General features: G+C 34.4%; 1 protein-coding gene across 3 annotated transcripts in view; it reads left to right on the forward strand.

The window, feature by feature from the left end:
- LOC125050133 (phospholipase A1-like) overlaps nt 1-14,110 on the forward strand; it is a 35,821-nt gene extending 21,711 nt beyond the window's left edge. For all 3 annotated transcript variants that reach the window (XM_047649756.1, XM_047649755.1, XM_047649757.1), the window contains exon 5: nt 11,985-14,110. In XM_047649756.1, the coding sequence (XP_047505712.1) occupies nt 11,985-12,657 (673 nt within the window). In that variant the 3' untranslated portion in view covers nt 12,658-14,110. The remainder of the gene's footprint in view (nt 1-11,984) is intronic.
- The last annotated feature ends 736 nt before the right edge of the window (nt 14,111-14,846 follow it).

A 14,846-nucleotide genomic window follows, 5' to 3' on the forward strand; every position in this document is an offset into this window, starting at 1 on the left:
TTTACAATAATACAAACAGAATGCTTAAAGTTTATACAAGTGACGTTTTGTATATTTAACTTAGAATACCTAGGGAGCTGGGGTACAGTAAATAAACAATCGTATAATGCACTAGGGTAATGAAATAAATATTAGCAGTATGCATTGTTGGTACTAATTAAGGTGAACGCTAATTGTTTATGTCCATATGAGGTATATAAGCTGTAATGGTGCTATATTCCAAACATTGTAAACAAAAATTTAATTGAACAAGTGCCTTCAAAGTGATTAGATTTTTAAAGAGAAGGTGCCTTTGTAAAGTTAGAGAGTTTTTAGATCATAACAGTTATAATTTTTGTGACATTATGATTATTAATTACATGTGCATATCTATTTTAATAGGTCTGATTGTGTTATTTTTATAATTAATCAATCTGAATGCTTTCTTTGCAAATAAATCAATTTTTTTCTGACATTGATTGCCTGGAAAAGATCGCTAGAAAGCGATAAGGCCGCCAGTTGCCCTCCTTATCATTTAACTGTGTCAATTTTATTATATTTCTGAATGCAAAGAAGTGTTAATAAATAAATAAATAAATCATTAAGATATATCAATGTCAGTAGGTGTTCCCAAACAGAACTTTTTTTATAAACATTTAAAGCTCCATTATTTTGTTGTAGTAGGGTTTGGATAGCACTCAATTGTAAATGAAATATCATTTTATTTAAAACTTGGAATAAAATCACCCAAAACACATCGAAAGTTAATTAAACGTAGAAAATTAAATATTTGTTACATTGTGTATTTATAAATAGAATGCTCGCTGGACAGAAATTTTGCGCTGATGATGAGGTAAACGCCGAAACTGAAGCCTATTTTGAGATAAAATTGTATGACCGCTATAATCGTTGTAAGGCTCACGAATTATTAATTAAATCAAATTCTATAAAAAAATATTGGTATACGAATTTATAACACACAGTTTCGAAACGCCAAAACTATATTTTCGCTAGAACGCGTGCACTATACATTTTATTAGAATATTTCAAGTATCTATTAAGAAAATAATTGTTTTTACCGGTTGAATAAATATTGGAATGAAAGGAAAAACAAAACGCAAATGGTGGAAATTCCATTGAACGGGTTCCATTGTTACAGGCTTATTGTTACTGCTTGTTTATCACCAATAAACAGATCACTGTTGTATACCAGTTATGGGCATTGCATAATGTATGTAGGTTCTGATAAATAGCGAGATTCATAGGACCCGTTCCATTTTTACACATAGAGTATAGACAAACCAAAATATACATATGATTTTTTTTGTACTGTGTAAACTATAATAATGACTCTCAAGGGACTGTTCTTCTTCTTGAAGTGCCTCTCCACTACTGGAGGTTGGCGGTCAGCTCGTCATACATCTTATGTTTCGCCAAGCGCATCAGCTGCTCTACGCTGGCTACTCCCGTCCATTCTCTAATATTGCGGAGCCACGACTTCCTCCTTCTGCCAGCGCGTCTTTTCCCCTCGACCTTGCCCATCATGATTACTTGAAGAAGTCGGTACCGTTCGTGTCGAAACATATGTCCCAAGTAACTTATCTTCTTCTTTTTAATGTTCAACGTGAGTTCTCGGGATCGTTTGGCGCGCCGTAGAACTTCTTCGTTCGTGACTCTAGGGACTATGCGGGATATTTTAACGTTACAAAGACTTGTCGTTAAATAGAATAAATAATAGTTTAAAAAAACTAAAAAACACGCTTTTAAAGCACATCAAACTAAAAAGTAATAATAATTCCTATATAATCTGTGCCATATTTTTCGTCTATAGAGCTTTATAGAACCCACGCTTTTTCACAATAATACCAGTATTTTTTGTTCATTACCTAAATTAGGAATTATTTTTCACTTTTTAGTTTGATGTGCTTTAAAAGCGTGATTTTTAGTTTTTTTAAACTATTATTTATTGTTTAGTTAATTTTTTTTCTGATTATTGCATTGTCATCGATCTTTGACAGGTGCGCAAAATTTGAATAAAATCTGTCCGTTTAAAGTGGGTCAAAATCTAGTCCGAAGGAGTCGGTTACATACATACATACATACAGGTGAAGCTAATATAAAACGTGTAAAAAAGAAAAATGTGTATTAGAAAAACAAAAAGTTTATTTCAGTCGATTTATAGTGTTAGTAATTACATAAAAAACAATTCTTATTTGAACGTTATTGCGTATATTCTGTATTATTGTCTCCAGACGTCTTTTGCTGCACCAGTAATTATGTTTTATTTTTATACTTGTTTATTCATATCTTGCTATACTGATGCATCTTTGATAAAGCACGTGCCAGCAATCCCAGTTTGTAAACAAAAGATTTCTTCAAAAGTTCGGGACGTAAGATGCCGACAGTCGTCTTTATTACGAGCTAAGACGATAAAGCGACTAAAGAACGTACACAGTTCCGCAGTTTTAACTAATTTCGGCAACTTAAAAATTAATTTTAACTGTCGTTATTGGGTTTATTACAAGGTGGGTGTAATGTTATGTAGAATGTAGAAAGTTAAGCTAAACCAACAAAAGCCTAAACATTTTCAAAAGGACTGCCATTTTGACCTTGGATCTGCTTCGCTTTGTTCAACATGACTTTTTGAGAATATAAGAAGTCACGATAAAATTATGTATTTTAATCAACTATAGTAACAAAATATGTCATAGAACATTACGGCCAATGCTGTCAACATCGTATTTTATGACCATTTAGCAAAGTAGTTAAACTGGTGTTTTATGTGACGCCGTACACTAGGTATTTTAACTGTATGAATAATTAAAATACCTAGTAGTTGACCTAGTGGCTTCAGCTTGCAGTTCATATCTGGGGTTGTAGGTTTGATCCCCAGCTGTGCAATAGACTTCCTGTCTACGCATTTAACACTCGCTTATAATAAATAGTGAAGGAAACATTCTGTTCACCTAAAAGTCGGTGTGTCAGACACAGAGGGCAAGTAGGGGCTTACTTGTCTATTAAAAAAAAATCATGAAATCAGATACAGAAATGTATGGCCAAGAGCTAGAAGGTTGTAGTGCAACTGTATTTTTTTCTAAAATACAAAGGTCTCCTCTTAATCACGGCAAAATAATTTACCACAACTGATTTTTATTATAATTTGCTAAATTTAATTTTGAAAACTATTTGTATTGTAAGTTATTACAAAATTGTTAGGTGGAAAATATAAATTATTTGTATACAGGAAGGGAAAGTATATAACAATTATTTATTGTTAATAACAATATCATTGAAATGCTTGCTTGTAAAAATATGTGGTTATTCTCGATAGTTTAAGCAATCTAAGTTCCCAGTGTGCGGTGATGCACATAGTACAGCGATAAATTAAATGAATTTAACTGTATGACCACTTCTCACATATTGATTTAACAGATTTTCTATTTTCAAGCTTGCTTCATACACTTCAGTCATTTTCCCCTTTGTATTAATATAAATTTAGTATGACTTTTCGTACTGTTACACCTTTATTCTGTTAGCCTTAGAGCTGACTTCATTCCCTCTTTCCAACTACGTAAACACTTTGCTTCCTATATAATAAACATCCCGCTCAAACCCAGTTAGTTGTTTCCTACTCCTAATTCAAGACGGTTGCTCCGAATTCAAAATTTGTTTTTTTAAAAAGCCTAATTCAAGTTCAGTTATAACAATTGGTGGCAGCGGTGGGATTTTAAATAATCCTCGGTTCGTCTCTAAAGTTACGCGTGTGAAAAGTTTTAAAAGAAAGTGGAAAAAGTGCAAGTGCCCAGTATTATAAAAAGCAAACACCACTTCATCATTCAAACACGCAAGAAGAGGTATTATATACTCAAACCCTGGAGGTATCAAAAAAATTAAATCCTAAGAAAAGGAATATATAAATAATAAATATATATCTGCAAACAACTCAACCGTATTCAAGTGCCCTTGAAATCTACAACAACCATATTATATCGATATCAACTCATCTCATCAACATCGAGAGCCGACAATTAGCTACAGCAACAACCACGACGGGATGTTTATATTATCCATCTTCAAGCTATTAAATACTCTGTAAGTCTTTGGTCACATTTATTTTAAATTGTTATTTTTCTATTTTTATTTTTTGTAAGTTCTGTGTTTATTATATTTTGTGTATACCTGTAGTAATATATAACGTAAGACATGGAAAGCCGAACACTAAGCCCGGGTGGTACCAAACCCGAAGTCTGCATAACTGACACAGAAGACGAAAACGCTCTTCTTCCTCCTTCTGGGCCTATCACCAGATCAAAAAAGAAACCTACAACTTTACAAAATAAACCCGAATTAGAGTTATCAATTCTTCTTAAATTCATTAAACCATTCGATGGTTCTAGAAATAAATTAAATTCATTCTTATCAAACTGCAATAATGCTTACGATTTAGCGTCAGAAAACCAAAAAGAAATTTTATTTAAATTCATATTATGTCAATTAGAGGGAAAAGCAGAAACAGCGTGTTCTATTAAAGAATTTTCAACCTGGCCCCAACTTAAAGAATTTCTTAAAACACAATTTAGTGAAAGAAAACACTATACACATTTACTCACAGACTTACAAGAATGTAAACAATTAACTAATGAACCCGTCAGCCAATATGCACTTAGGATAGAAACTTACCTATCACAATTATTAACCGAGATATCGATTAACCATGGGCACAAGAATAGGGAAATGTATGGCAGAACCGCGGCAATGGAGGAATTAGCCCTCCATCATTTCCAATTGGGATTATCCCCTAGAATCTCCAACATCGTTAGATGTAAATCTCCGAAGTCGCTCAACGAAGCTATTAATATCGCTATTTCCGAAGAAAAAATTCAACAATTCCTATTCAAAACAAATCCTCATAAAGAAAAATTTACAAAAGTCTCAACTCATAAATCCGATCCTCCTACCTCTTCGAATTCTAAATCAAGTCTCTTCTGCAGATACTGTAAAAACTCAGGGCACACTCTAGAAAACTGCAGAAAAAGAGAACATAATAATAAACTCAAATCTCAAAATTCTAGGACACCTCAGCGTGTCCATCATCTTATTCAACAGGACAACTCAAACTCAGACTCAAACGAGGGTTACGACACTGTCGATTACGATTCAGATTCAAAAAACGAGTAACCGTCTCGTCCCAGTGTCGTACGGGACATTCAATTCAAAAATCGACACCCTCAATTTCAATTACTAAATCCTCTGTATCCGTGCAGCAGAGTAAAACCTCTGACCTGCCAATTACTAAATCCTCTGTATCCGTGCAGCAGAGTAAAACCTCTGACCTGCCAATTACTAAATCCTCTGTATCCGTGCAGCAGAGTAAAACCTCTGACCTGCCAATTACTAAATCCTCTATATCCGTGCAGCAGAGTAAAACCTCTGACCTGCCAATTACTAAATCCTCTGTATCCGTGCAGCAGAGTAAAACCTCTGACCTGCCAATTACTAAATCCTCTGTATCCGTGCAGCAGAGTAAAACCTCTGACCTGCCGACTTCTAAATCCTCTGTATCCGCGCAGCAGAGTAAAACCTCTGACCTGCCGACTTCTAAATCCTCTGTATCCGCGCAGGAGTGCATAACTAACCTGTCAAAGCCTACCAGATCCTATGAAATACTCAGTGACCCTTCAAAAACACTCTTACCCCATGTCTTGATCGACTCGTCAATATCTGATATTCCATTATCCCTTTTAGTAGACTCGGGATCATCGATAAGCCTTCTGAAAAACATATCAATTCTTAAACGGCCTCGAATCATTAAAGAGTCTATTCAAATAAAAGGAATTGATTCCTCAGACGAAGCGATTAATACAATCGGTCATTTTCAATTAAAATTAAAAATTCTAAATTCCACATTAATTCATAAATTTCATATTGTAAACAATATCAATTTACCCTACGATGGTATTATAGGTTCCGACATGCTTAACGCCCTTGGTTGTAAGATAGATTACACTAAAGACTTACTTCACATAGGTAAAATTACGACCAAATTATTCTTCAATGAGCCTGTATATTTAATTCCGCCAAGATCTGAAACCATAGTCGAATGTTCTATCTCCAATCCTGAATTAAAAGAAGGATTAATTCTAGATCAAAAGATTTCCCCTAACCTATTGGTGGCTAACTGCATAGTCACTGTAAAGGAAAATAAAAGAATAAATGTATCAGTCTTAAACATTTCTGAAGAACCTATAAACCTGAAATCGAACTTTAATCTTAACTTAATTCCCATAGACACTTATAAACCCGATAATCCTACGGTATTTATTAATCATATAAGTACAACTAAGTGTACTATTCAAAGGACTAAAGAAGTCTTAAATCAACTACGCATTTCACATTTAAATAGCGAAGAAAAAGAAGCTCTACTTCAATTATGTTCTAGTTATTCAGATATATTCCATCTTCCTAATGAAAATCTCACTTATACTAATGCTATAAGACATGAGATAAGGACGACCACTGACGTCCCAATTCACACTAAAACATATCGTTTTCCAGAGATCCATAAAGTCGAAGTTCGTAATCAAATCGACAAAATGTTAAAACAAAACATAATTGAACCTTCAAATTCACCTTGGTCCTCACCAATTTGGGTGGTACCCAAGAAACTAGATGCATCTAACGTTCAAAAATGGCGTGTCGTTATCGACTACCGTAAGTTGAATGATATCTCAATAGGCGACACGTATCCTATTCCTCAGATTGCAGAAATCCTTGACCAACTCGGATGTAGCAAATACTTCTCCACGTTAGATCTAGCATCAGGATTTCACCAACTCCAGCTTAGAGAAGAAGATAAACCCAAAACAGCCTTCACAGTACCTGAAGGTCATTTCCAATTCTGTAGAATGCCATTCGGATTGAAAAATGCCCCAGCAACCTTCCAAAGGTTGATGAATTCGGTATTGTCTGGACTCCAAGGAGACAGATGCTTTGTTTATTTAGATGACGTAGTCTGCTACTCTCCTGATCTTAACATACATATAAAAAACCTAGAATCTATCTTCCAGAGAATGCGCGAGTTCAATCTTAAACTACAACCCGACAAATGCGAATTTCTACGTCGCGAAGCCGGTTATTTAGGGCATATTATTTCCGAAGACGGCGTCAAACCAAATCCAGACAAGGTCAAAGCCGTAATTAAATTCCCGATTCCTAAAAATCCTAAAGATATAAAATCTTTTCTCGGCCTTGTTTCATATTATCGAAGATTTATCCCAGACTTTTCTAACATTGCAAAACCCCTTACTTCTCTCCTCAAAAAAGATCAAATCTTTTCATGGGAAAATCAACAACAACTAGCTTTCGAACTCCTTAAAGAAAAACTCACTTCAGCACCAGTCTTAAGCTATCCTGATTTCACAAAACCTTTTATTCTTACAACGGATGCATCTAATCATGCTCTCGGAGTAGTCCTCTCACAAGGCCCAACAGGTCAGGAAAGACCTATCGCCTTCGCATCCCGTACACTTAACAAAAGCGAATCAAATTATAGCACAACTGAAAAAGAATTGTTAGCTATAATATTTGGCTGTAAAACATTCAGACCATATTTATATGGACAAAGATTCCAGATAGTCACAGACCATAGACCACTTAAGTGGCTATTTAACCACAAAGACCCTTCAAGTAAGCTGCAACGGTGGCGCCTCAAGCTCGAGGAATACGACTACGAGATCGTATATAAAAAAGGAAAGTTAAATTCCGCCGCCGACGCCTTATCTCGATATCCTGTAAATCCCATATTTCCAATAGAAAATCCTATTAGCATTCCAAATCCACAAGAAGCCACATTAGATTCAGGCCTGATGGATCTCCTCGTTACTCCACCATCATTTAATCCAGATGACGCTTTCATATCACCTATTCCTGTGGAAACCACATCACACCCTGAAATCCAAAGCGAAAACGTACCTGATTCCCCTATTGACCCTCAAAGAGTCTTAGACGAATTCCTGAATCTGGAATCTCCACCAGATACAGATATCCCAACCATTCCTGAATTCCCTGAAATTCCTAACATCGATTCTCCTATCACACAGGATTCAGACCGAACTGAACCCTTAATTCAAGAACTATTTAATGGAAACTATTCGCAATTTTCTAAGTTAACAAAATCTAAAACTTTTGAGTCTAACGCTAAAATCATAGAGTCTAATACGTCTATACTTAAAAGCTCCGACAAAGTTATTATCATCCCGACCTCAATCGACCTAGACGAAAGCAATCCCTATGTCGAAGAATTACTTTCGGAATTACCCAATAAAGAGGAATTCCTAAATAAAGAAAGAACCCTTTATTCATTCATCCCATTAAATCTCCGCGATAAAATAATATATTTACTATTTACAAAAGTTCATCACTTTGACAATTCGTCATATGAAGATATTTATATTAGTTTAAAAACTTTACGTGATGAAATTATTTCTAAATCTTTCCAACAAATTAGTATTACAAATTTTAAAGATCCTTTCGAATCCCATATATACACAAAACTGTATAATATAATTTTAATTCTATTTCATAATACAAATATCTTCATCACTATCCACAAAGATAGCCTCATTTTTCCATCACTTTCCGAAATAAAGAAAATCCTAAAGGAAAACCATGACATACCCATTGCAGGCCATTTAGGCACTATTCGCATGGTCAAACGCATCCAGGAAAAATATCACTGGAAAGGTATGCGTAGTGACATAGAAAACTATGTAAAATCCTGTAAGTCATGTCAAGAAAATAAAGCCTTGAGAAAACTAAATAGAGCACCGATGCAAATTACTACGTCTTCTACTATCCCTTTTCAACGCATCGCAATGGACATAGTAGGTCCCTTACCTGAATCAGGAACCGCAAAAGTAAAATTTATATTAACCCTACAAGATGACCTAACAAAATTCTCCATTGCATACCCAATCCGTTCTACAACCGCCGAAGAAACAAGTGACTGTTTTATACATTTCATTACTCTCTTCGGTATACCTAAAAGTATTCTTACAGATCAAGGTACTAATTTTACATCAAACCTTTTCAAGAAAACGTGTGATTTCATGAAAATCAAACAACTTTGGTCAAGTCCTTATCACCCACAGACACAAGGCGCCCTAGAACGTAGCCATTCCACCTTAAAAGAATACCTAAAATCATTCGTCAACCAAGACCAAGATAATTGGCCTAGATATGTGTACACTGCCATAATGACTTATAACACATCCGTTCATTGTACAACTAATTACACCCCTTACGAACTTTTGTTCGGACAGAAACCTTTTATACCTGACTCAATTTATAATACAGAACCCGATAACACATACCCTGAATATCTCAAAATGCTAACGCATAGGTTAAAACATTCAAGACAAAAAGCCCTCGAAAATATCACTAAAGCAAAGGAAAAATCAAAACAATACTACGATTCCCATACAAGACCAATAACATACAAAGTAGGCGACTACGTCTATATAAAAAATCATTTACGACTCAGGAAAGCACTTTCTCCTATATGGAAAGGCCCCTATAAAATAATAAAAATAAATGGTAGAAATAATCTCACTCTACTTATTAATAGGCGTCACGTCACACATCATTTTGACGAAGTGAAACTCGCTAATGTTTCACATGACTAACATAGGTAACATATTATTATAATTTTAATTAATAACTTAAGTACCTATTACTAATTTTATTTTATTATTCTTATTTCTTTAACAATGTAAAATACATATATTAAGATAATATTTTCATTACAGCGTATTGGCCTACGGAGAATTCATACACCCAATCACTCATAGCCCTGGACTGTATTTTGATCCAATTGGGAAACTAAACATAAACACTGGTTATTTAGACATTGTTTCACCTTTCGATATATCACACATAGAACCACACTTAGGAAATATAAATTCAATTCTAGTGACCGTTAAATACATCTGTCGACAACTCCAATTAGAAACAATAGACAACTTAGAGTGTCAAAACATATTAGAACCCTTAACAGTCAGATACAACGACCTAGTTAATGAGTTTTCATCCATTTCCCATTTAACGGACAGTAACAGACGTAAGAGATCACCTTGGCTTGGTGGCATCGGATCCCTTGCTAAAATTGTTTTTGGCACCTTAGATGAAGACGATGCTATCAAATATGATAACGCAATACGTAACAGTGAAAATAATGAAAAAAGGTTGGCCTCCTTAATAAAAGAAAACATATTAGTTACTAGTTCCACTATGTTTAAAGTTAATGAAACCTTATATAAAATTAAAATTAATGAAGCCAATCTTAATAATGCTATCAACGAATTTTCAGTACATATAAAAAATTTAAGCGTAATTTCCGATCAAATATTAGTAAAATCTAAAATTAATTCTATACTTAACAGCTTAGAAGCTTCCATGTTAACATTGTCATTTCAACTCTCCGACATTGTATACGCAATCATTCTTAGTAACCAAAACATCCTTCATCCGGCCGTCTTATCGCCGAAACAATTGTACTTAGAACTCGTTGACTATTATAAACATTTACCTGTAGATTATAGGTTCCCAGTAGAATTAGAATTAAACAACATGTACCCTTTAATGAATGTATCCGGTGTAACATGTTATAGTTTTAATAACAAAATTATGTTTATTCTAAGAGTTCCGTTAATATCTACAAATAGTTTTAATTTATATGAAACAATAGCATTACCAACGCCCTATAGCAATGTAAATCCAACCGCTTTTAGTTTTATTGTTCCAAGTTTTAAATATATCGCAGTGACCAAAGACAAGTCCGAATACTGTCATTTAGATACTCTTGATAATTGTAAACCTGTCAATATTAACAACTATATTTGTGATGTTATGAACACCTTTTCAGCTACTGAAAACCCGAGTTGTGAAACAGAAATACTATTAAACTTAATTAATAAACTCCCAGACCAATGTAAATCAGAATTCATACATGGTACAATTGACATATGGAAAACTCTTACTAATAACAACTGGCTTTATATACAATCACATGTTAATAAATTATTCATAGAATGCGTAAATCAAAATGTAATCGAAAAGAACCTACATGGCATTGGAATTGTCAATATCCCTAATAATTGTAAAGCACATAGTAAAAGTACAAAATTAATTCCCAAATTAAAAGTCTATTCTCTTAATACCACAACCTATCATATTCAATCTGACTTTAACATAATAAACGATACATGTTGTAACTTAGATAAGTTAAATAAGAAATTAAATAATGAGGCTCCTTCGAGATTATTAAGTATAAATCTAGATACTTACGCTAATGAGCTAAGATCAAAATCAAAAATAATATCAGCTACCGCTGATGAAATAATTAATCAACATTCAGTTTTAAAATACGAGACTCATTATTCAATTATATTCTATGTAGTATTAGGAATTATATTTTTGTACTGTATCTTTAGAATTTTTATTATAATAAAGAAATGCAACCGTTTCCCATTCAGATCCTCTCAATCAAATCCTGTTGAACTCCCCACTACTCAAGGTATCCCTGTTACCTCTTCCACATCTCAGGAATCTATAAAAACCCATCACTCTAATCCTGAAATTAATCAAATCCCAGCACCTAGTATCAGAAGACACTTATAAAATATATTTTTCCTAAACTTCGAATCTTAACCCCGAAGTTTAGTCTTACCCCAGGAGATGTTACACCTTTATTCTGTTAGCCTTAGAGCTGACTTCATTCCCTCTTTCCAACTACGTAAACACTTTGCTTCCTATATAATAAACATCCCGCTCAAACCCAGTTAGTTGTTTCCTACTCCTAATTCAAGACGGTTGCTCCGAATTCAAAATTTGTTTTTTTAAAAAGCCTAATTCAAGTTCAGTTATAACAGTACGTAGTAAACTAAATTTTAAATGTTCACTGAATGATTAATTTTGTCAAGGTATTTTAAGTTTATTAAATATTTCAGGTCCGTCCGTCTTAGCCGCGTAATCGGACAACAATTTGGCAAGTTATTTGTCAAACTAACCCAGGCAGGCCTCCGTCCTGAGAACTTGGAACTGGTCGGCACCAGCCTCGGCGCCCACATTGTAAGTCACGCTGCTAAGTACTACCAATCTGTGACAGGAAAGAAGCCGTTCAGACTCACTGGCTTGGATCCTGCTGGGCCATGCTTCAGGGGTTTACCAGCTGAGGAAAAGGTCGCCCCAACTGATGCGGAACACGTGGACGTAATTCATACAAACATAGATGGATTTGGTATAGCAGAACGTCTAGGGCATGTGGACTTCTATGCAAACGGAGGAGAGTATCAACCGGGAGACATTCCATATGTACCATGTCTGGTTATATGTAGTCACATACGATCTTTGCTTTATTGGTGGATAGCGTTGGACAACCCAAAGAAATTTATAGCCTTGAAGTGTGACTCCATTCAAGATGCAAGATCAGCGAAATGCTACAATAACACAGAATTGAATTATGCAGGTCTCGAAACAGACTTTGATAAGCCTGGTATTTATTATTTACCAACCGATAATGAGTTCCCATACTACATGGGAAAGAAAGGTCTTAAAGAAGAAAACGAGATATATACAACAGTTAGTAGGAATATCAATGCGGATGATGATTTTATGGCGTAAGAACGGATAGATAAGTAGTAATTTGTGCAATCAACATCATTACTTTTACTGGTTGCTGGACAACCATTGCTTTGTAACCATGCTGTCTTATTAAAGAAATCATTTAGCACTGATAGAACTCCGTCTAATTAACACATTGATTATATAGTGCTTTAACATGGTATATATATTGGAGCCAACTAGCTTAATAAGCCGTTCAATTAACAACCTAGCCTTTTAATTAAACAGCGCCGTTTAACTAGAGGCCTGAAAGACATTCAGCCAGTTCATCAAACAGCTAGACTGACTTGGATCGATGACGTTTTATTGCCTTTAATTGAGTTTTGCCATTTGCCGTTTTGTTGAGTATTAATTAAAATTCAGTTCCAATTTCTGCCACTCTTAAAGTCGAAATGAAACTCTTTAAACTGTCAAAATTGCGTCGGCAAACCATTGATGTTTTTTTTTAGCTGCGGCTGACTCAAGCAATATAATTCTTTTTAATGTCAGATGTCTCATCTCTTTTATTGCTGCCACATGATCACTCTATCGTACAAATGGCCTAAGCATTTGCTAGTTAGTTTATTAAATGTTGTTACAAACGCTACGGCTGAATATCTTTCAGGCCACTAGTTAAACAGCGATGTTTAGTTAAATGGTTAGGCTGTTAATTGATCGGCTACGACATATATATTATTGTACCTCGGAAGAGTCTGGTCACCCACAATACAATATCCCAGTGACCGAGAGTTGGTATCATTCGTTTGACTTAATTATGTATCATATTTTTAGAAATAATTGATTGACAACTCTGAGTACGAGGACTCCCCCCGTGGAAACATAAAGTAAAATGTTAATATGGCTTTATTAAGACTATGTAATAACAGCTGTATACATAGTATTTTTGATGATTGTTTAATGTCGGAAATAAATTAAATATTGTAATTAGACTTCAATCAACATTCATTCACGTTATTTATTTATTTGCTAATAGAATCTAATTATGCGTATCGATCTTTGTGGACTGTATGAAACACATATTGAAATTGGTTTTTGAATAAACGGAAATATCGGCTCTGGCTAAAATTAGATATTTAACCAATTCACCCAGAAATAACCCCTAACCTGGGGTCTAGCCAAACATAGTCATTGGCGAACTACTACGGTCAATCCAATTCGTTTCATCGTCTTTAATTGTCATGGGCGATACAGAACGCAGGGGTTGATCGCTGACGGCGAGACAATATTCTCTTATGAATGTCTAATGTTGACTGGTCGAACGGGAAAGTGGGTACCCATGCCTCTGTAGCTAGACAACAAAATGGGGCTTGCAGATAGAAACCTACCTAGCCTTACAGACCAAACAATAAGTTATATCGTAAATAAATAACCATAATAATGTAAACATATTTAGTAGAAAACTGTGATGTAGTATGTAAATAGTTTTAAATAAATTAAAAGTATACGAACGAAATATTATTTTATTATTTCCTTCTTTTTAAATTAGAAAAAGACAAACATTTATAACTAACAAAAAATTAAGTTTAAAAAAGGGGTTAAATATAATGATCACCATAAAATGCTTTGATACCCTTAGTTCTTTTACCAAAAATATATACTTAACACCAGATAAATAACGTCTAAAATTACAATAGTACTAGCTATTTTAGTCACGACTGCACTTCAAATTGTATTCGAACACCAAATGTAGTAAATGATCACCAAATCTTAGCGAGCAAATTAATGCGCTATTTCTGCCTAAATAAACCACTATGATTGACATAAAATGTAGGCTTATTACCAAATGAAGCATTATGATGCCATATTAAGTTATGTCTGCGGCTTACGATCCTCTCCCACCACACTGGGACATCTCGTTGGATTGGCGATTCGGCTTAAGCACGTCCAGCCACCTTCAGAGGCCAGAGCTATTCCGATTGGCATGAAGCGCAAAAGAGGACGACCAGCCAAAGCTAAGAAAGCATTAATTGTGCAGTGAATTAATACAGAAGACTGATTCTTCTTAAGATTTTTTAAATGCTTATTATTAGTTTAGTTTTAAGATCTTTGAACTGTTTATTATTAGTTTTAAGAGGACTATCTTTTTAATGATTGTTTCAATAATTAAAAAAGGGATTATTGAAATTGTAAGAGTTTTATTTTTTATTTTAGGTATAGCATTTGGTTGTAAACGAAACGCTCAAGATAAT

Source organism: Pieris napi, chromosome 6 (genome assembly GCF_905475465.1).
Source record: "Pieris napi chromosome 6, ilPieNapi1.2, whole genome shotgun sequence".
NCBI lineage: Eukaryota > Metazoa > Arthropoda > Insecta > Lepidoptera > Pieridae > Pieris > Pieris napi.